Source organism: Phaethon lepturus, unplaced genomic scaffold (assembly GCF_000687285.1).
Source record: "Phaethon lepturus isolate BGI_N335 unplaced genomic scaffold, ASM68728v1 scaffold34841, whole genome shotgun sequence".
Taxonomy (NCBI): domain Eukaryota; kingdom Metazoa; phylum Chordata; class Aves; order Phaethontiformes; family Phaethontidae; genus Phaethon; species Phaethon lepturus.
Genome location: NW_010517563.1, coordinates 1 through 20,868, shown reverse-complemented (window position 1 = coordinate 20,868; position 20,868 = coordinate 1). Strand labels below are relative to the sequence as shown.

The window sequence follows — 20,868 nt, the reverse complement described above, 5'->3', positions numbered from 1 at the left end:
CCGGCCTGCCCGCCTGGGCCACGGAGGCCGTGTGGATCGAAGGCCGGGCTTTGCGCCTGGCCCCTGCAGACCTTGCTTTGGGGGGTGCCATGGCCCCCTAAATCCCCCTGTCTAGGTTACAGCGGGGGGGGGCCTCGCTGTGAGTTGCTCGCTTTAATATTAAAGGCGTGACATGAAATGATGAGTGTGTGCTCTTTCCTGCCACCCCTTTAGCACGGTGACCATGGCCACACGCACTCGGGTAAAAACAAAGATGCACTTAATTAAAAGTAGACACTTAATTTGGGAGAAGGAGGGGTAAGGTGTATCCCAGCGGCTGTGGGAGAGAGGCCATAGTGCTGCTGGGGCTGTGGGGCTGGAAGCCACGCCCACTTGTGCCTTTATAAAGCCCATCTGGGGAAGAAGGGATCAGTATTACAAGGGTAACTTAAATGCTTTTTGGAGGACAGAAGCCTAGCATCGGACAATGCATCAAAATCAAAAGGTGAAACAAAAGGGGCACAGACAGAGATAGGATAAAGCTTCTGTATGTATAACTTCTGAAGGTGGCCTAGGTTTCTGTCTGGAAACTTTGGGTAGACTCTGAAAATTCCCATTTTTGCCTGGCGTTGCAGGGCCTATGACATTCCACTTGAAGTACACCGAGTACAGCCTCCTTGAAAGGGCACCAAGCTGCGCGCTCTCAAGACCTGTATGTATCCATAGTGTATGCCCAGATCCGCCATATAGCACAGGTGCAACAAAACTGATGCTTTGAGTGGTGCCAAGCTTTTTGCTTGCACACATGTATTTTTGACTGGGCAAAATGCATGCCACATACATCCCAAAAATACCAATTTCCCCTAATGGAAATATGATATACTGAGATACTGAGGTGCAAGGAAGGGCAACAGTTAGTGAAAAGATGATAAAATAGCCAATAGACACACCTTCGCCTTTTGAATGTTTTGACATAGTCAAAAACATGTCAAGGAACATGTTTGCCTTAGGAACACTTTAAGTCATGATTTTTTTTTTTACCAGGAGGAAGGAATTTGTTTGTCTTCAGTTGCAATGTGTTTTCTTCTCCAGAGTTGGGACCATGGCTATTGACTGGATTGGTTTTGCCTATGCTGCATTGCTGGCTGTTGGAGGTATTGTAGGATACACTCGTAAAGGTAAATATTGGGACAGCAGGATTTGGAAATGAAGCATTTGTATTTCTTCTCCACTAATTTTTATGAAAAAAAAAAAAAGATGCAAGACATGAAAACTTTGTTATAATGAACATGACTGCATCTTAAATCCATCCTGCACTACTGTAAATGAGCTGAGTCTCATGAGATTTACTTGGGTCAACTTTTTTTCTGTTAATCTAACTGATGAGTTTGTTTTCAGGGCAAAAAGGATCTGTCATGTTGTTTTTGACCTTCAGTGTATTTTGGGTCGTCTCATTTCCTTTAATCGTGCCTGTGCTGAGTACCATAGATGATGTTTGATTAAAGTTTATTTTCTACAGAGGCATCCTGGCTTGGTTTTGAGATTTCCAGATGTACACTGGAAAGAAAACCCTTCACTTGTGTATTCTGATCCGGTGATTAATGATCTCTTAGATATTAAGTCTAAGATAATTGGGGTTTAGGTTATTGTGCACTATAAAGCACATTTTCCATATTTCAGTCCGTTTCGCAGCCCTTTCCAGCCGGCGGCACCCGGGACAGCGTCCCGGCAGAGGTCGCAGTGGTACCGACGACAGGCAGGCGGGATCTCCAGGCTGGTCCCCCTTTCTCTCTCCCAAAAAGTGCACCTCCCAGCACCGCATCGGTCTTTTTTGCCGTGGCCATTATCCATCCTGTGCATTCGTGTGAATCAAGGTCACTGTTTCCCTATGCAACATGCAGCATGCTTTGCTCTTAGAGATAGGGCTTTATATCTGACTTTCTGAAAAAGCTTCCAGTATTTTTTTTGGTTTGTACACATCTGTGCTCACTGGCTATCCCATTTGCTTGTTCTCTTCATTCTTTAATAGTTGGTCAGTCCTTGTGGCAAATACAGATTTTTTTTGTTATCGGTAACGATTTCTGTTTTCTTGCAAATTCTTGATTAAAAATAGTCAATATAACATGACTGTGAGCTAAGTGACATCTGGGGATCTGGATTCTTCATTTATAAACATTCTGGGATCAGCTTAATCCAGATAATACCTGCTGTGCTGATTCTACACTTTTATCATTTGGTACTGAGCCAAATGCCTGTTCAGAAACCTAGGTATATTACTGAAACCCTGGGCTTTATGAACCAGTTTTGTAATAGCACTGAAAGAAGATGTCAAGTTACTTTTAAAAGCCATATTTCATCTCCATTGCCATCTACTTGTTTTAACTCTTTTTCAGTTCTTTATTGATTAAGTGTGATGTTGATGATACCATTTCTTTGTCCAAAACTGATGTCAGACTGAAAGGCTTATGACTACACGTGTTGTCCAATTTACCCTTTATATATATTGACACATTTCCACCATTTTGGAGACTCCCAAGTGCTGTAATATATAGTTAAAGTCAACAGAGAGTCCAGAGAAATTACAAAAATGCTTCTTAAGATATGTATGGTAGAGAAAATAGCCAAATTTAGGTTTGTGCTTCAAAGATTGTTTTTCCCAAATTGCAAGTATTACTTGATCCTCATAATTTCCTTCTAATTTAGTCAACTTTGCTCCAAATGCCATGCAAGAGAATGACCCATTTACAGAAATATTACCTCTCTATTCACACTGGATGATCCAGCTGCATTGTGGCAAAAATTGGTTCTATTTTTTAAATATTTGGATAATACTCTGGGGAGAGAGAACTACTGTGTAAAGATCAAGCTTAAAGACACTGTATTGAGAAGTAACGCTTGAATGGTTTCTTGCAGGTAGTAAAATCTCTTTAGCTGCTGGTCTTACCTGTGGTTCTGTGGCTGGTTATGGAGCTTACTGTGTAACACGTGATCCAAGAAATGTGAAGATATCATTGTGTAAGTGTTTTAGTACCCTAAAAAAAAAAAAACAAATTAAAAAACCCACCAACAAAAACAAGCAGTTTCCTGAATTACATGTAAAAATCTCTCTTATATTAAATTTTGAGCATTGCTTTGGTTGAAATGTTATTTTTTAAATAGAGTTAGACATTGCAACTTAGCTTGCAAAACTCAAGCGCTCCTCTGCATGGAAGTGTTTGCCAGGTAAGGCAGATGATTCATACAAAGCCAGCAGGTGTGTGTTACCACCTGGCAGTGCCGCCTTTTATTAACTGGTTACATAACACTGCACATACTGTGAAATCCAGCCGAGAAACATGGGAGAGTAGGGGAATAAAGTCATTACAGCTGCAGATTAGACTGTAATCTGAGAAGTCAAGTAGGTGTGGGATCCAGTCTTGTGTAATGGCATGTATCCTCAGTTCCCAATGAAACTAATAGTTTGTGTTTTTCCTTTGCTGCTAAGAAGGACAGGATACAAAGAATGCAATAATTGTCATGTTTGCCATAAAACCCTCATGGAGGCAAGGAGCTACAGTCTCTAAGGGGGAAGTTGTCACCTTCATACAACTGATTTGCAGTAAGATCTGTTTGGAGCTGGTCTCGCTCATGGTTTTAGCAAAGGTGGCTGTGGCTTCACATGCAGAAATGCATTTAAAATACATTTAATCCAGATTGTGTGAGTACATACTTGCTTTTTCTGAACTTAGTTAGAATTTACAGTACAGTGCTCAAGCTGGCTTTGTGCTTTACACTAGCCACAGTTGTAAAAACTTTCATTTCAAAAAATGTTGAATAGCATTGTTAGCAAAGTATATTAGCACCAAATGGGTTCTTTAGTATAGTTGGTAATGGCATACCTGATCTGTTCCTAGATGGCCTAAAATTGGATATTCCAGTATTGCCACCGTGACCTTGCTCAGATTAAGTTATCACACTGTTAAAGAACTTTTTGGAATGAAGACACCACCTTAAGTATATGTAAATTTTTAATCATTCTGTGTAACATGCTTTTAAGTAGCATATGGTATTGTACTTTTATGGGTCAATTACATCACTAATTTGGATACAGAATTTGTGGAAGAGAAGACTAATAAAAACTTAGTAAATGTTGCCTGTTTCCGAATTTGCTGTTTTTTCAAAGGACTAATACAAAATTTCCACTAATCTGCTTGTTGACATCAGATATACTAAAATATTGTCAGTGTTGTGCATTTTGTGTAGCTGTAGGCATGTGAGGACTTTCTCTCAACTGGAGAAATATGTATTACTAATTTAATAAATAAAGTATATAGCAATACAAATGAGCTACAAGTTCACTACACCTGCCTTAGAAAGTTCTTATGTAGAGTAAAAAGAACAAAGACTTTTTAAAGCAGTCTTAGTTCAGAATGTTTACAATGTGATGTTCTGATTGCTTAAAATGTAAACATGTATTTAACCTTGGTTATGAATAGGTGGCCTCTTTAAGATACACCTGTGCTGAATGAAACCAAGAAGGTGGTCTGAACTAACTGGCAGTTTTTCCCAGAAGTGAGTCAGGAAGTATTCATACAAAGTACTCTGCCAGTTCCAACTATTCAGACTGGTTTTAATCTCTTCCAGACTGATGTATCTCAGTCTGGAAGAGGGTGTCTTCTGGCTTCTGTATACACAGATAACTCGAATAAAGAAATCGGTAGGAAAACTGCAGAGGAAGAGAGAATTAGACAAACTCAGAAAACATCTACAGGTCCACACCGTAAAAACCTTTGGTGGCTGCTGTGTCGGAATAATAAGGGATTTTCATAGTAAATGTGTATTGCTTTTGTAGAAAATCAGAATGTTTTCACTTATGCCTAACCTGCTGAAGTGACAAAAGCCACTAGAGCACAAATGAAAGAAGGAAATTAAGTGCATGGAAGAAAGTGACCACTCTGAACTTAGAAACCAGTAGAATAAATTGCAATGTAAAATGAAGCAAGTACCCAAACTTCTAAAAGGTTAGGAAATTAAAAAAAAAATCACCCTCCAAAACGATAATTATCTGTAGTATTTATCATCTATGCAGGAGTCTCCTGCAATAATGTAGGTAATGTACAAGACCTTGATAGTAGGGTTCCTGTAACTTGTCCTACATACAAAGAGTATGTAGCATACAGATCATAGAATCATAGTATAGTTTGGGTTGGAAGGTCATCTAGTTTAAAAAGATGACCTTTAAAGGTCATCTAGTCCAACCCCCCTGCAATGGGCAAGGACGTCTTCAACTAGATCAGGTTGTTCAGAGCCCCGTCCAGCCTGACCTGACATTTCCTGGGATGGGGCATCTACCACCTCTCTGGGCAACTTGTGCCAGTGTTTCACCACCCTCATTGTGAAAAATTTCTTCCTCCTATCTAGTCAAAATCTGCCCTCTTTCAGTTTAAAACCATTACCCGTTGTCTTATCGCAATGGGCCCTGCTAAAAAATCTGTCCCCATCTTTCTTACAAGCCCCTTTTAAGTACTGGAATACTCTAGGCAAATTTCCTTAGTTGCCTTATACATTATTCTTTCAGGCATTTTCCCACTCCCCCTGAAATTAACTCTGTGCTTTCCTGAATACTTTCATGCCATTTAATGTGTTTGGAGTAGCTGTAGAAATTGAGACTTCAGTATGCAACAGTTAGTGCTGTTTAGAGTGCAAGTTGATGCACCTTATTTACTGAATTTCCAATTCAAATCTGATTTACTGAGTTGAATTTGGCTTGATTTATTGAATTTTTTTGACTGATTTAAGGTGAAACAGTGAATATCTAGCACTTTTGAAAATCAGGTCTAAAAGCTGAACGTCTTAAAAACTCAGGGGCACATGAGAAAAGCCAGAGACTAGTAAACAGAAAAAAGAATATTACAGAGTGAACATACTCTGTAGCTTGTAATTAATTGTAAGTACACTCCGGGCTCTGGCAAGATGCATACTGTTGAATAGTTCACTCTTCAGGCATTCCAGAGAGGATCAAGGCTATGGGACCAGAAAATAAGAGCAATGCATAATGGAGCATAATAGGTTTTTTTTGCAGGGTATCTGTAATGAGTGCACATGCATAGCTGGTAGAGTTTTGTAAGATGCTTGTAACTGTCAGAGCTTGTTTTATAAGGCTGGAGTGAGTTTAAAACTAATTCTTGGCACCTGTGAGCACAGGACTGTCTACAGGAGTAGAGAGTGGAGTTTGAGGAGAATTAGACAGATGATTTAACTGCCTCATAAAAAAGGGAAGAGATTTGTGTAACTGCCATTACTTTGGCTTGCAAGAGTGATAAAGCCCAGCTGCCCATGAGAAGTCCTGCCTCTCTGCCCACTGCTAGGAAGCATTTCAGGTGACAACTCTTAAACAAAGCTATCTATCTTTGCAGAGTTTTAGGTATTCTTGTTAATCTCCTCATTTATATACAGCTCTGCAGCCATAGTTCAGTATGAAATCCCCATGCCTGATGAGTTCATTCCTATCATTTTCGGGTAAAACTGTTGCATGAAGAAGATGCAGTTCCTTTCATGATGTTTGTTCTCTGCTGCATGCACTGCATTTGTTGCCCTCTTGGGCTGCCCACCTCTTGTCACAGATGAGGATGGTTCCCTTACAGCAAAATGAAACAAAGGAACTTGTGGTCATGATGAAGGATGTGTTGACAGCCATATTATGTAGTGAAAATAAGTGGCAAACCATCCAATGTAGTTTTTAAGGCTCAACAAATAAAGAGCTAGCGTTCTAAAAAGAAAACAGATAAAGTTGGGTGCTCTAGCTCCTTGAATAGTTACCAAAAACCTGCAGGGTGGTGGGATTTATGAGACACTATTCCTGTAATTCAGTATACATGTTACTGTTATGATGAAGATTCTTCCTACTTTATTTGTATCCCTGTGAATGTAGATACAGGGGAATAGAATTCACTGTCTGACAAACTTAATGTCTGTGGAATGAGATTTAGCATTCTGCTGCACCTGGAAATCTTATTTGCAGCTGAAAGAAATCATAGCGATGTATTTTGGAAAAGCAAGAATGTTTTTATAGACTCTATCTCTAATCTAATGTTTTATTAAATTGCAGTTCATAGCAAAACATAGCAGTGACCTTTGATAACTCTCCGTGTTCCTGAATGGTTCACTGGGAGAAATGAGAACATCATAAATATTTTTAATTGTCTTTTACAGTTTCAGCTTTTCTTTTGACCATCATAATGGGAATGAGGTTCAAGAGGTCCAAGAAATTAATGCCAGCCGGACTAGTAGCATGCCTGAGGTAAACATATAATGAGGATCTTAATGTAAAGATTTTGCTGATTTTCAAATAGTTGCCATTTGACATTTGAGTCAGTATTCAGCCAGTATTAGTGGAAGTTACTGTCATCCAGTGACAGTACAGTTTAAGTGAAACCAGTTTGGAGGTCACAGTCCTGTTTTCAGTGAACAGCTTTTTCATCTCACTAGGCGGATACATCTGATATGGAGTGACTTTCTCAGCAAAGAAAGGAGATATCTGCAGTTAAATATTAATACATATTGATAAGGCTCTTGGAAGAACCTGAGGTGTTTCCAAACATATGCATAAAATTAATAATCTAATTTCATACAACACAGTTATCTTAAAAAAGACCAACACTTTGGTTTAGAAGTGCTGCATTCAAAACTACTGGAAGCACAGTACCTTTGAAAACTAGGACATTTTTGACCTGACCTAAGAACTTTGGTCAGTATTACTGCAAATTATGATGTTTCTAACCATTCTGACTGCTTTATTGCTGCTGTTTATTTTGTCATTCTGGAAAACATAATTTTCTGTACGTATTATTTTGGAATTAAATTATGAAGTAGACACCTTTTTTCCCAGTGAGTCTGTAACTCAAAACATTTTTCGACTTTAAGTCAGAATCTCCATCTTCTGAAGGAGTAATAACTGTTGCTTTGTTGTTACCAGATTTAACATAACACCATCAGTTGTTTTACTCCAGTTACTTCCAGGGAGGAAAAAGTCAGATGCAGATTGTCAAGATGCAAAATATAAGAATCAGAACTTAAACTGGAAAATACTGTTTTCCATTGTGGATCATTTTCAAGCTTAGGTGGTCTGTGTGTTTCAGCAGGCACTGAGGCTGTAGATTTAGATGTTTTGAAAGGTTGCTTACTAGAGGCTCTAGTGTCAGGTGTTTATAAATGTGTTGTTACGTAATGATGACTTGCACTGGTTTTGTTCGTGTACAACCATATTTATGTTTCTTTCTTTGTTTTTTTTTCCCAGCCTTTTGATGATTTTGAGGCTTGTTTTTATGCTGCTGTAGGAGAATTCAGCAGCTTAAGAACCGAAGTATGACTGCCATGTCCACCGAACAAACAGGCAAGCTCTCCACATTTGAAAGACAAGTTTGAACACAAGTCTTACATTGCATTTACCTTTTCTGTAAAAGATCTGTACCTGTAATTTGCTGATATTTTGCAAGCTTTTTTTAAAAACTAAAAAAAATGTTTTGTTGAGGATATATTTTGATCTACTTCCATTTAAGTAGTCTGTTAACTCAAGGGATCTTTCTCTGCAAGTTTGATTGCTTTCAGGAGTGCTGAGCACCCCAAGAAATTGAGTTAGTTTTGCACAGTATCTCTGAGAGAAGAATATATATATATATACATGTTTATGCTAAAAAGATATTTTGTATTGAGCCATAATTTTGTAGCTTCTGAGATTAAGTAATCAGTTCTATTCATATTGTCAGTTACTAATCAATAAAGGCACAGGCCTGTACTGTATTGCACTAGAAAATCCACCTTTCTCTCAGATACACGTATCTTGTTCCACTGGTTCTAAATGTAAAACTATTATCAGTGTTCAAATAAAACCTAAAATGTTCAAAGCTTCTCAGTTTTTTAAGCAGACTAGTGAGCCATTTTGTCAATGGAAGAGTCTGGTGATCTGCTCTGTACTCGCTACCAGTTGAAAACATGTACCATGGTGTAAATTCCCACTGATGTGAACCACCCCTGAGGAAGGTTCACCATCTTGCACAGATAGGTTCTAAACTCTCAGTCTCAATACTCTTTAACAGGTTTGCTGTTGTGGTCTTACACAGATTATCTTGGTGCAGTCCTCCCCATAAGCAGAGTATTTGGACATCAACTATTCAGGGATTGAAGTTGCTTTGGTTTGCATAGAAAATAATTAAATATTCCCTGGGTCTGAAAGCTTGGCTAAGACTGTCTTCTGGTGCACAAGAATGTGCAGCCATGTCATTAGGAAACTGAACATGGGGAAGTACACTACTGAAGGCAATGAAAAATTTTTCTGCTTTTCATTTTTTTCATACAGAGCTTGCTTATAAAGGCTATCATATACTGGATCCCAGTGCTGCACAAATCCATCAGCAGAATACCAAGCTGCTTATTCTTGGCAGGGGCTTAGGTGGTGACAAGGTCTTGTGAGCGGCTTGGATGTCTAAGGCACAACTGCCAAAAAAAAAAGGCAAAACCCCCCCAACCAACCCCAAACCACAGCCTCTCCAGCTCTGGAATCTTTTGCCAACAAGTGTTGGTATCAGTCATCTCCAGGTCTTGCCAGGCGATTGAGCTGGTATGTTATGATTTCAGATTGGGATGACAGCTGGACACATAAAATGCAGTTCATTTCATCCTAACATAGAACTTCAGGGCATGTCAGAGGAATTGAACTGCCACGTACCATAACAGGCTTGTGGGACCAATGCCAGTTGGGATATTTGTACTGTAAACCAAGGTGAATCTTTGCCTTAGATTAAGCTCCAAGGAAAAGTTTGGGCAACCTAGTGCTGAAATGCAGAAGCCATCCGGCAGTTGCTTCTACCCCAGACCCTAAATGGAGTAAGAGTGTATATTTTTGAGCAAGTCCAGCATTGAGCCTTCTGTGCGTTCTCTGAATTCCCCCATGGGGGAAGGGGGCCCCCAAGGCCCAACTGTAATCCAGAAGCTTTTGCTGAAATTCCTGAGCAGCCCAAACAAGTAGCTTTCTCAACATACCCTTGTGGGACTGAGGACTCAGAAAATACAAAGGCGAAATCCTGTGCCAGTCTCTGTGATGGTTCAGCAATCATCGCACTTCGTTGGAACAGAGGTGTAGTTCAGTGAAACTCGAGTACTGTGGTGGGCACGGCAAACTATACCTAGGTAACATTAATGTTAAACTCCTGGGAGCTCACCTGGGCAGTGCCTAGGTGGCTGGGGTGTTTCTGGTTTTTGTCCCTGAGATACATTGTGTGTCTCTTCTTATGCACAAGTCAGAAAAGGAGTTAACTTTGCTGGGCAGCAGTTCTGTATATACACTGGTTGACTGTTTTCTCTGCCTAATCTGTTTGAGTCCTGCTGAGAAAAACAACTAACTGCAAGGATGAATAGTTTATGACACTGTTCTTGAAGGGAACAGTGGTGGTTCCCATGAAATTAGGGTAAAGAATCTGAAATAGTAGTGAATGCTTTAAGCACTGTTGAGGTAAAACTAACTCTTCTGCTGAAAAGGTAAGCAGCCGGTGCAGTTGTCTTTACAGCTACTTGGGGAGTGACCGGAGAAGGTAAAATTTTAGAAAAAAACCAATCAAGTGGCATTTTCCTCACTGTGACCAAGCAAGCAAAAAGAAGAGCAAGGGAATAGAAGGTTTCAATGGATGAAAACCACCTCAGGCTAATTAAACACATACTTTGATCTTTCAGTGAACAAAATCTCTTCTAAGAGATTCATATGGGGATTAAACAAGTTTCTTTTGCCCATAAACTTGAGGATCATAAGTTTTAATTTTTTTTATTTTTTAAATATTTATTTATTTATCTTTTAAACTGCAGCTCTGAAAGTACAGAGACAGCAGTGACATACAGCAGGGGGACAGTGAATTTTGTTCTAGGAGACCACCTAGAGAACAAAGCCAAAAGATTCTAGGCCTGACTTTAAACAACTGCCCCATTTTTATGGGGTGGCTTTTCTCTCCTGCAGCTTATAAGGGGGCAAGGGGCATACATGCTTCTAGAATACTCCGAAAGCTACAGCTGAAACATTTTACCCTACCAGGCATGGACTGTAATTAAACAAACACAAAGTATCATCATATTTTATTTCATACAATTGTTCCATGAAATACCACTTCCTGGACGCGACAGGTCCAAATCAGCCTTTTACACTAATTTACAAGTGTATTCTGTTTCAACGATTACCATGTGACTGGCTATATGATCCAAGCTATAGAATACATCTATGCAGTTTACACTTACAAGGCACAGCTCTGGTAATATACTACATTTGTGTTCTCTTCAGCAGCCACATGATTAGATATTGAATATTTTCCTCACAATGGCAACAAACTTCTCATCTGTCGGTGGCTTCCTCTGGCTGCCAGGCTGCAAGAATTTTTTGATTGTTGGAATGTTGCTTGTTCTTCCTTTAAAAGCCTGTAAGAAGCGGCAGTAAAGCCAATGAAAGTCAGGAAATTATAATTCCATCCTTTACAGCTTAAAGATCAGGTGACTTGGATTTTTCCTTCTCAGACATACTTATTAAGCAGAGAAAGACAGTGGCTCCTTACAGCCAGCTCAGCACTTAGCATTTTCCATTAAAAAAATAAATGGAAAAACCACACCTACAACATATTAGTCTTTCTGGAAAATTCAGGTGGGAATATTCTGATCTGCAACACTGGTGCTATAAAGTTTACCTTAGTTTCCCAGATGGGGATGGGAGAAATCAATATTAAAGAGTAACTATTAGATCCAAAGTCAGGTTGGACGGGGCTCTGAGCAACTGGATCTAGTTGAAGATGTCCCTGCTCACTGCACGGGGGTTGGACTAGATGACCTTCAAAGGTCCCTTCCAACCCAAACTATTCTATGATTCTATTCTAAGATTCATCTGGTAAAGGTGGAAGAAAACAGAAAGAAAAAAGAAAAAGCAAAAACCACAGTCTGAATCCAAATCCTGCAGATATATTTGGGCAAAAAAACAGAGGCAAGTGCTGGAATACCTCAGTGCAAAGAACCATGGAAGACAACACATAAGAAACTTAACAGCTCTTGTGTATGATTTCTTCAAAATATAAATTTTCTAGCAAAAAGAGAAGGACAGGAACTGCAGACACAACAGGCCACAGCCTTCCCATAGGTAAGGCAGTGTATGTGTGTTCAGGTGGTTGTAGTCAACAGAAGTAGACCAGAGAACTGTCAGTAACACAATAGCTCAAAAGATTTAAACATCAATTAGCTTTTAAAACAGGGCAGTGACATTTGTATCTTATATTCCATATTGAGATCAGATGATTACTAACCTGTAGCAGAGGGAATGCAGACAGTATATCAGGTTTACATTCTTCTGCCATTAAAATGGCTTCCAGCAGATGGATGTCTGCCAAGCTTAATTTGTTGCCAACAAGATAATCACGCCCGTGGTCTTTTAAGGCCTACAAAATACAAGTTAATAAAAAAAGTCATATAGGATGTAACAATTTTATCTAGATATTTCATTACAGACAGATTTCTACAAAAATACATAGCAGAGCAAATCCACGTAAGAATCTATAAAGTTAGAAAGCAATAGATATACTCACAACAAAAAATTAAATCAGAACTCATGTTTTAGTGTGCGTGGACCTATCACTCACTCTAACCCACTGCACCAGGTAGCTGTAGCAAGTCCAGTCCCACAAGAAAGACTTAAATCATAGAAAAGAAACAGGACCAAAGTAACTGTAAGAGGTAGTCAGGACAATTTACCTGTAATGTACTTTGATTTAAAAACAAAACAAAAAAACCTCAAGTGAATTCCCAGATGTTTCAGCAAAATTTTAGATTGCCGATTACAGTTTGAAACAGGTCAGGAATGAAGGAACACAGCCTTTTCACCCTTCACTGTATATGGAAGGATTCTTTCATGGCAAACCGCTGATGCAAGAATTGCAGCCCGCCAAAGCTACCGAATAGCTGTAATAGACAAGTTGTGGTGAATGTTGCAGCACAGCTTCAGAGCAGTTACCAGCTCTCCAGCCTACCTTTCTCCTGAAGACTATCACCCTTGTAGCAGAAACAGGAGAAGGAAACGTGTCTCTGTCTAATCTACTTTTTGTTCAAAAAACATGTGGATGTGGCACTTCGGGACATGGTTTAGTGGACATGGTGGTATTGGGTTAACAGTTGGACTTGATAATCTTGAAGGTCTTTTCCAAGTTTAATGATTCTGTGATACTCTAACGCTACACTTAAACAACTAACAAATGTGCACTAGAACTAGGACATCAGTCTGTGACTTCAGATGCCAATTCCTTCTCCAGTCCCATCTGCCAATTTTGCTATAAAAGAGGCAGTAACTTCTGACAGAGGCAAGGCTGATATCTCCATGTAGTTACTTCCCATACTGCTCTAACAGGGTCCACCACACCTTGGCTGTCTAAGCCGTATGGAAACTCCCAAATAGACCATCGGAACCAGATTGCCTGCAGTGCTTTATGGTACCTTTTGGCTGCTGAGTGTTTTTGAAATGAAGACTTGTAGGTAGGGATGTTTTCTGTCAGGATTGCATAACACATGGACTGCAAACCCTGCTAAGCTGAATCAACAGACAACTTAGCTGATGCAGAAGGAAAATTATTAATCGTTCCAACAAAATTAACTAGTCTAAAAATCATGGAGAAGTTTAGTTGTGTCTTCACCATAAGCGAACAAGGATTGCTGTCAAAACTTTGCTTCAGTGAGCATACACACTGAAACATATCATAACAGTAGCCTATGCCACCTAGGCAACAGGTTTGGAGAATACTGGTGTCTAAATTTGCTTTTTTATTTTTTAGTAACTTAAATACTTATGTTACCAGACTTTGAAAGATTAATGTGTGCAATCAATCTCTCTCAGCACAGCCTTTCATTGGTTATGACAGTGGATCTATATGAACTCCGATTACAGGAGTGCTGGTTTATGTTGTTTATGGTCAATTTTTTTTTTTTTCACAGGGTGGGCTCTGTGGGTTTTGCTTGTGCAATTTAAGGCTCTGATAAAGAGGCATATTAAATTGCATCAGGTCCTGTATTTTTTGAAAGGACTTCAGCTGCCTGTGAACCAAGGATTCAAGCTAGAAACACAGCTCAGCTCTGAAACAATACAGCTTTGTTCCCTTGGCACAGACTTCTGAGCAGACTGTTACGCTCTGAAAAAGCACTGTGAGAAAGTCTGCACCGTACAACCATACAAGGTACAAAAGGTAAATTACAAACAGAAGTAGGATAGTGAGATGAGGATCACAGCTGGCTCAATTCAAACAGGAAAATGTTGACATAAAAAAAAAAACCACCCTTAAAATACCCTAAAGGGAAAACCAGAACAAACAGCCAGCTGGTAGAGAGTGGCAACTCTGTAACATCCAGGCTATGTTCCAGAGAGAAGCAAAGAACAACCCGTCCCCTCCTGATCAATTCTTGCCTAGCCAAGAAGACTCTTCTTGCTCTCTATGGGGGTAGCAAGCATACCAATGCTTTACCTCATAGCTCATTAGAGGCTAACTCTTTAGTGCACGCTAGCCAGTAAATAATTGCTTCATGCTTTTAAGCTAGATAAATCCCATTTGCAGAGCCTCTTTGTGCACACCTAAGGATGCCCAGATAGTGATTCAGAAAAATACAGTAATAGTCTATAAGTAAAATGTATTAAAGCAATGTGTTTGAGAAAGATCACAGTAATAGGTCCTTAATTATAAAGCAGAATTATATTTAACTTTGAACAGCAAGAGTATATAGACTTTCAGGCAATAAGTTCTGAAGGCTGCCACAGGTAATTAAATGGTGCATTCATGCAAAATGCTAGGAGCTATCAGCCACCAAGCTAGGTTTAAAAAGTAGGATCTGCTCTTTGAGGAGTCTTAAAGAAGACAGCAAAGATACTCAGTACTGAAACCAGACGAATATTATTTTGTGGCCCTCATTTCACACTGCTGAATACCAGCTCTATCATACGGTACCAGAGTAGCACTGCCACTGGCCTTCTGGAAAGTAGGTGCATGGGGCCAGAGGAGTGGGATGGGGGAGAACCTGTACCCCACTTTACTGTCTTTGTGAACTACTGGTGATTTATCACTTACCTTTTCATAAACAGGAAAGTACCTGGTTGTAGCTCGTTCAATGATTAAGGCAAGATTCTTTTCTTTTGTGTCAGCTGGTTGAAAAGGGAGATACATGATCATTCCCATCAGGTCTGTTGTTCCCTCCACATACATATCAATCCTGAAACATACATTTTTATTTAACGTGCCATTTTGGTTATTTTCCTGAAATACAATGCTGAAGTGATCACCGAGTAAAATGCTTATTAGTGAGTGTAACATAAGACACCAGTTTTTTTTCTTGTTCTTCCAGTTTGATTCCAAGTCAGTTTTTTTTCAAAGCACAGATCTTTATGAACAGCTCACAGTGCCTGCAACAAGCAAGGTATAACTATGAGTCTACAACTAACGTATTTAAAGTGGAGTTCACACCGTTTTCCATTTATAACCTATTCATCTGCGCTGTGAGAGAAAGACCACATACGCAAACCACACTAGAGGGAAAAAAAGAGGTCTAATCATGAAAGGATCCCGGCAACAATTGGCTGCCAATTGCCAGTTCAGACATGCCAGCCTATAATAATCCTCACAATCTCTGGAGTTGCCTCTCCATTATCACAGAATAAACACTTTATTAAGTGGTAGTCAGTTAGGTTAAGGACTTAATTGAACTTTTGCGTGACTTTTTTTTTTTAAGAAAGAATAAATAAGGATTTTTGCTTTTTCATTAGCCCTTTAATTATGACAATGGAAAGTCATAATTAAATAATTAATAATTAATGTGTCATAATCCACAGTTTACATAGTAAAGTAATAATAGGAAAATATTGGTTTAACTTTCAGCAGCATTAAGCCACTGAACGTATCTTTTTTTTAAAATCAGCTGTGAAAGATTCTTTACACTTTGAAAAAAGGAAATTAGAACACTTAAAAGATACTTCATGTTTTGCAGGTAGCTGTAGTTCTTCCTACTGTTTTTCCATGCATACCTAGCCTTTATTATTGTATTAAGCTCCTGCAGTTGCCCTGGAACTTACTGCACTTCTGGTCTCTGTGAAATCAAACGAGCCTGAAGGTGGCCATAACATTCTCATTATGTTGACAATTAACAATCATTTATCAGTTACAAAGTCCATTCATCCAATCCCTGGATCTGAGGAGACAAAGCACTGGCAGATGTATATGCACCTTTACACGCAGGTATTTCACAACAATATTCTTCTCACAAATATTAAAAATCATGGGAAAATATTAGTAACGACAGTATGCACTGTTACCATACCAAGCTCTCTCTTTCAGGTCTTTTCCATAGAGGTTGTACTTTGCTGCTATGTAGCTGAGGATGGCTCTAGTCTGCACCATCTTCATCCCATCGATCTCCACCATGGGCACTTGCTGGAACATCAGGACTCCATCTAGGGAAGAAAAAGCAGCAAACTACTCAGACTGCTGCAGTACTACACTGAATCTGACAAAGAGATCTGGTAACACACCAAGATATTTCCAATTCTGAGGGATGAAAGCATTCTCAAGCAAGCAGGTCTTTCAAATCTTCTCTTTAAAGACATCTTTAACATCATATTGGAGGTCTTACAAAAATGTCACCTGTTGTCCTTTTGCTATATTGGTGTGGATTTATGTTTAGGGTATGGTTTACAGACTCACCATTGCGTAACTTTTCTAGGTCTTCCTTTGTTTCTATGAATTCTTCCTCAAACTGAAAAGCAAAGATAGAAAACAACACTAACAGAAAACAAACTCCAAAGGCAATGGGGAAGTGGAAGAGAGTCTGGAAGTTAGACTCCACCTCTCCACACTATTCCCATACTTCTTAGGATTGTGTTGACCCCCTACTCCTATTCTTCACCCCAATTCTTCATCCCCAACCCCACAGTAATGTACAATGCTTTACACTTCAAAAAAAAGCTTCCTTCATTAGAAAGACCAGTCTACTTGCCCGCACAAACAATCAACAGACACCAAATCATACACTTAAAAGCAGCTGATACCACGTGAAATACTTAGAATTTTTTAGTAAGTTATGCTGCCTCTGTTACACAGCATTTATCTCCCTCTTTCCCCCTGCTGGCATTTTTTTTTTTTTAATGAGAAGGACATTTGAATGAGGGCAAGATCTTCGTTTCCTCAGCACTCGTGCTCTGCAGCTTCTCTGCCAGCAACATTCATAAGTGAGTACCATTAAAAAAGCTTTTTATTTCCAATGCAGTATAAATAGTTTCTGAGAAAATAGTTTCAAAGCACCATATTCAAGCAAAAATTGCACATAGAAATTAAGATGCCTTGGGATGGTTTTCACCTGATGTGAATCTAGATAGCTCCCCCACTGCCTTCAGGGCAGCTTTGCTGATTTATCCTGCTCAGGTCCTGGACCCAAAGAATGAAAAGCACTTTGTTTGGAGATAATGTTCTAAAGTTTTTCATGTGGTACGCATAGTCATTCAGTTGAGAACAATCATGAGACACAGAGAAGTAATGAGCATTCAGCAAAAGTCAGAGATACAGTTTTGGTCTGCAGCAACAATTTAAGATCTCAGCTTAAAGTACGTTTCAAATATGAGACTTAATTATCTTTATACGTTAAAATCCTTTTACTGGGCAACTGTTGCTCAAGGAATACATTAAATAAATAGAACATGAGAGGATGTGTCACTGAATCTAAGTATTCTGCATGACAACATGTGGTGGTGTGCATACCTCTAAGCAGAGATGTAATTGGGAAACCTTTCCAAAGAATACTTTTAATCACAGATTAATCTGATCACCTTACCAAAAAAGATACAAACCTCAACCCCGGCTGCTGCTAACAGCCATCGAATTGACTCCATCTTCCCCCTTCCCTTGGTGTAGTGCAGCTTTGGCTTCCCCGCCATGATTTCAGAGTTCTTGTTTCCTAATAAATTCAAGATTATGATCTTACAGGACGCATGTTTTAAATTAGCATTTAAAATGTTCCACTCCAAACTACTTAATACAGTTGGATGAATGTGAAAGTAGAAGGGCAATCAAGACATAGATACCTGGGCTTGATTCAATCTAGTTTCCTGTGGATTAGGGGAAAAAAAGAAAAAGTACACACGACCATGAGAATATGCAGCAATTCAAAAAAGAATAATGAAAAAATGTAATAAGCATCTACTAAATAATACAGATATCTACATATCTTTAAAAATATTAACATAGCTTTAAGAGCTCACGAGAGTTTTACAACCAAAACAAAATTGTAGGGTATTCCTGAATAGATACATTTTTAATCTTGTAGTGACACAATCTATTTAATAGGTGACAGCATCCATGTCATACCAGACTTGAAAATGTACTACGTCAGATGAACTGCTTCACAAGAACACCAACCCAGAGACACCAGCATTATCTTGACATCTCTCATTATGATGTTTCAGAGCCCCGTGCTGCTGTGCCTTTAGGAATATGACCTTATAACGGCAATATATATTCCAGCATATATTTCACCAAGCCTGCTGTCTTCCACATTTAGCTAGTTCTGTTTTGACCATTAGCCAAATCATAATATATCCATTATAGAAAACGTGGACCGACTTCAAGACTCGTTCCAATTTCATGAACAGTTAAACTGTAACAAGGATTTATATCCTTGACCTCTGCTGGGCAGATAACGCCTGGTCAATGCCCCCAGCAGCAGGGGGCTGAAGTCAGCCCACTGGATGATGGCACTGGGATGAAACACTTCGTCCTTTCAAATTTCACTAACAAGTGCAGTCACATGCCATAGTATGAACTCGGCAGCTGATGTGAGCTTGCCTCATGCTGGAAACAAAGCTAACACTGTATACTTATCAGTAATAGGTCCCAGAAGAATGAAGCAGATTTAATAAGAGGACTGTGTCACAGACTAACAGAGTGCTTCATCGTTAAGCCAAGGTTTTATCTGTTTACAGGCAAGCTTATTTATTCTTGCATAGACTTCACAGTACGTAATTGAGCCACAAAGTTGAAACTTTGGCCATAATCCCAAAGGTGTCAATGAAGAGGCACAATCAAACAGTACAACAGTGAGAGGGGAGACCACATCCCTGGCCTTCTCCACTGAAGTCCTTTGTGTTGGGTGGAATATTCAATAGGCCCTATAGCAAACAGCCTTTGCTCTACTAAGGGCTGAACTCACAGGAGAAACCTGGTGCCCCAGTCCAAAACACAGGTCTTCAAAACCACTGCTCAGCTTCCACCTAGCCCTGGCAATGTCTATATTCCCAGACACCCCAGCCTCTTGCAACAAAGTTCTCCTGATACGTAAATATGTGCTTGATAATAAAGACTTGATTAGAGTTGGCATCTAGTCTAGAGCTGATGGATGCATGCCTAGCTAGATTCCCAATACCGGAACAGCAATAGGGCACAAACTAGGCATTTAGAGAAGTACCTTATCACAGCTACCTTACCAAGCCCTAGACACAGAAGACCATGACCTGGGCCACGAACTTTCTAGTTTGCATAAGTGCGAGAGTTACACTGTATCGAGTGAAAGAGCTCTCAACCTTCCATACTTCAAAAATACTTCATTCCCTGGCGCTCAGGAAGTAGATGGCAGTCTCAACTCTACTCCATCAGAGAGGAAAACTGCATTTGGTCCCTCGCAGACTGGACAAGCACTCTAACCTCCAGCACATGGGATCAAGGCTGGAAAACACACTACAAGGACAGCCTAGCATAAGCAGAAAGAGCAAACTTCCCTGACCTGTCCCAAAAGCAGAGGTGGAATTCATAAAGATCAGCCCAGCTCAGTGCTCCACTCCAAACAGCTGCAGAGCAGACCAAGTGTCAGTGGAAAAAAGTCCAGGTATCAACATAACCTGTCCATGAGAGTGCCTGGTAAGGACTGCCAAGGGTTGAGGCTTTTTGTGCAGATAAGAAAAAACTTACATTGTCCTGGAACTGCACCACTTACGGACTGATTTCGGGGTTTAGGCTGAACACTTATGTATGGTTGCAAAGTACTTTAGTGTCTCTGTTACCGGTCTGCAATGAATATCTCTTTGTAAAGCAGTCATGAAAGAGTAGCAAAGTTGGTAAATTATCTTTCTTGAATAGCAATAATGGACCTGAAATCACAAACTATCTTGATGTTCTAGTGCATCGGACCTTCCTTGGATCTCAGCTGTCAGTGACAGCTACCACTGTGATCGCTGTATTAAAAAAATCACACTGTTTTGTCCAAAACAATTCAGCCACCAGCCTTCCAGTGAGAAACAAGTAAGTGAATTTAACAGCAAGCTCATAATCTGCTGCGAGATCGTAAACTTTCTTCCTAATTGGATATGGACCCTGAAGTAGCTCGCCATAACACTTTGGTCCTCGAACACAGCTCGCACAGGGCTGCTCAAGCAGAATGACCTTTCAGCACAGGTTTCAGACTGCATTGAGCAGTCTGCTCAAGACCCCAGCTGGGTCTTGAGACCATCTTAAGACTGTAATTGCTCACCAGCCTGTGGTTTCTACCGGGACTCAGGCCAAGTCTGGATTCAAAATGCACTCCTTCCACCACCGGGGCTAGAAGGAGCGTTCGAACGAGGCAAAAGGCAAATTATCCCGAGAGATTTTAAAACTTTAACCCCAAATAGCAATTCCTCTTCAGGCTCCCTGCTGATTCTACCCCGAGCCAGACACAACCTCGCTCTACGCACCCCCACCCCGCCCGGCGTCGGCCCCTGCTGCAGGAGGGAGCGGGGGGTGGCCCCTGCACAAACACCCTCGAGCAGCGCCGCAGGGCACTCAAGCATGTTCCTGAGGTGAAGCCCGGTCTGTCACGCGCCTCGCCGTTCGCCCTGCCGGCAGG

At 40.0% G+C, this 20,868-nt stretch overlaps 2 protein-coding genes across 2 annotated transcripts; one reads left to right on the top strand and one right to left on the bottom strand.

Annotated features, from left to right (window-relative positions):
* The first annotated feature begins 1,073 nt into the window (after nucleotides 1-1,073).
* On the top strand, nucleotides 1,074-8,333 carry TMEM14A (transmembrane protein 14A). The gene is made up of 4 exons (XM_010296443.1): nucleotides 1,074-1,157; nucleotides 2,893-2,994; nucleotides 7,171-7,258; nucleotides 8,255-8,333. The coding sequence occupies exons 1-4, from the start codon at nucleotides 1,082-1,084 to the stop codon at nucleotides 8,292-8,294; spliced, it is 306 nt and encodes a 101-aa protein (XP_010294745.1). The 5' UTR covers nucleotides 1,074-1,081; the 3' UTR covers nucleotides 8,295-8,333.
* A 2,729-nt stretch (nucleotides 8,334-11,062) lies between these two features.
* Nucleotides 11,063-17,944, bottom strand: LOC104615089 (glutathione S-transferase). Its single transcript, XM_010296442.1, has 6 exons — nucleotides 17,843-17,944; nucleotides 16,704-16,755; nucleotides 16,321-16,453; nucleotides 15,078-15,219; nucleotides 12,282-12,413; nucleotides 11,063-11,412 (listed from the first exon to the last, which is right to left on the bottom strand). The coding sequence occupies exons 1-6, from the start codon at nucleotides 17,927-17,929 to the stop codon at nucleotides 11,290-11,292; spliced, it is 669 nt and encodes a 222-aa protein (XP_010294744.1). The 5' UTR covers nucleotides 17,930-17,944; the 3' UTR covers nucleotides 11,063-11,289.
* Nucleotides 17,945-20,868: the final 2,924 nt, after the last annotated feature.

What these genes read in the sequence shown, in the direction of transcription:
- LOC104615089 (XM_010296442.1), bottom strand. Translation starts at nt 17,929, where the DNA reads ATGGCGGGGAAGCCAAAGCTGCACTACACCAAGGGAAGGGGGAAGATG. An exon ending in TAGCAGCAGCCGGGGTTGAG is followed by an intron (nt 16,756 to 17,842) that starts GTTTGTATCTTT and finishes TTTGCTTTTCAG; the next exon opens with TTTGAGGAAGAATTCATAGA. An exon ending in CTGCATTCCCTCTGCTACAG is followed by an intron (nt 11,413 to 12,281) that starts GTTAGTAATCAT and finishes CGCTTCTTACAG; the next exon opens with GCTTTTAAAGGAAGAACAAG.
- TMEM14A (XM_010296443.1), top strand. Translation starts at nt 1,082, where the DNA reads ATGGCTATTGACTGGATTGGTTTTGCCTATGCTGCATTGCTGGCTGTT. An exon ending in TGTAGGATACACTCGTAAAG is followed by an intron (nt 1,158 to 2,892) that starts GTAAATATTGGG and finishes GGTTTCTTGCAG; the next exon opens with GTAGTAAAATCTCTTTAGCT. An exon ending in GGACTAGTAGCATGCCTGAG is followed by an intron (nt 7,259 to 8,254) that starts GTAAACATATAA and finishes TTTTTTTCCCAG; the next exon opens with CCTTTTGATGATTTTGAGGC.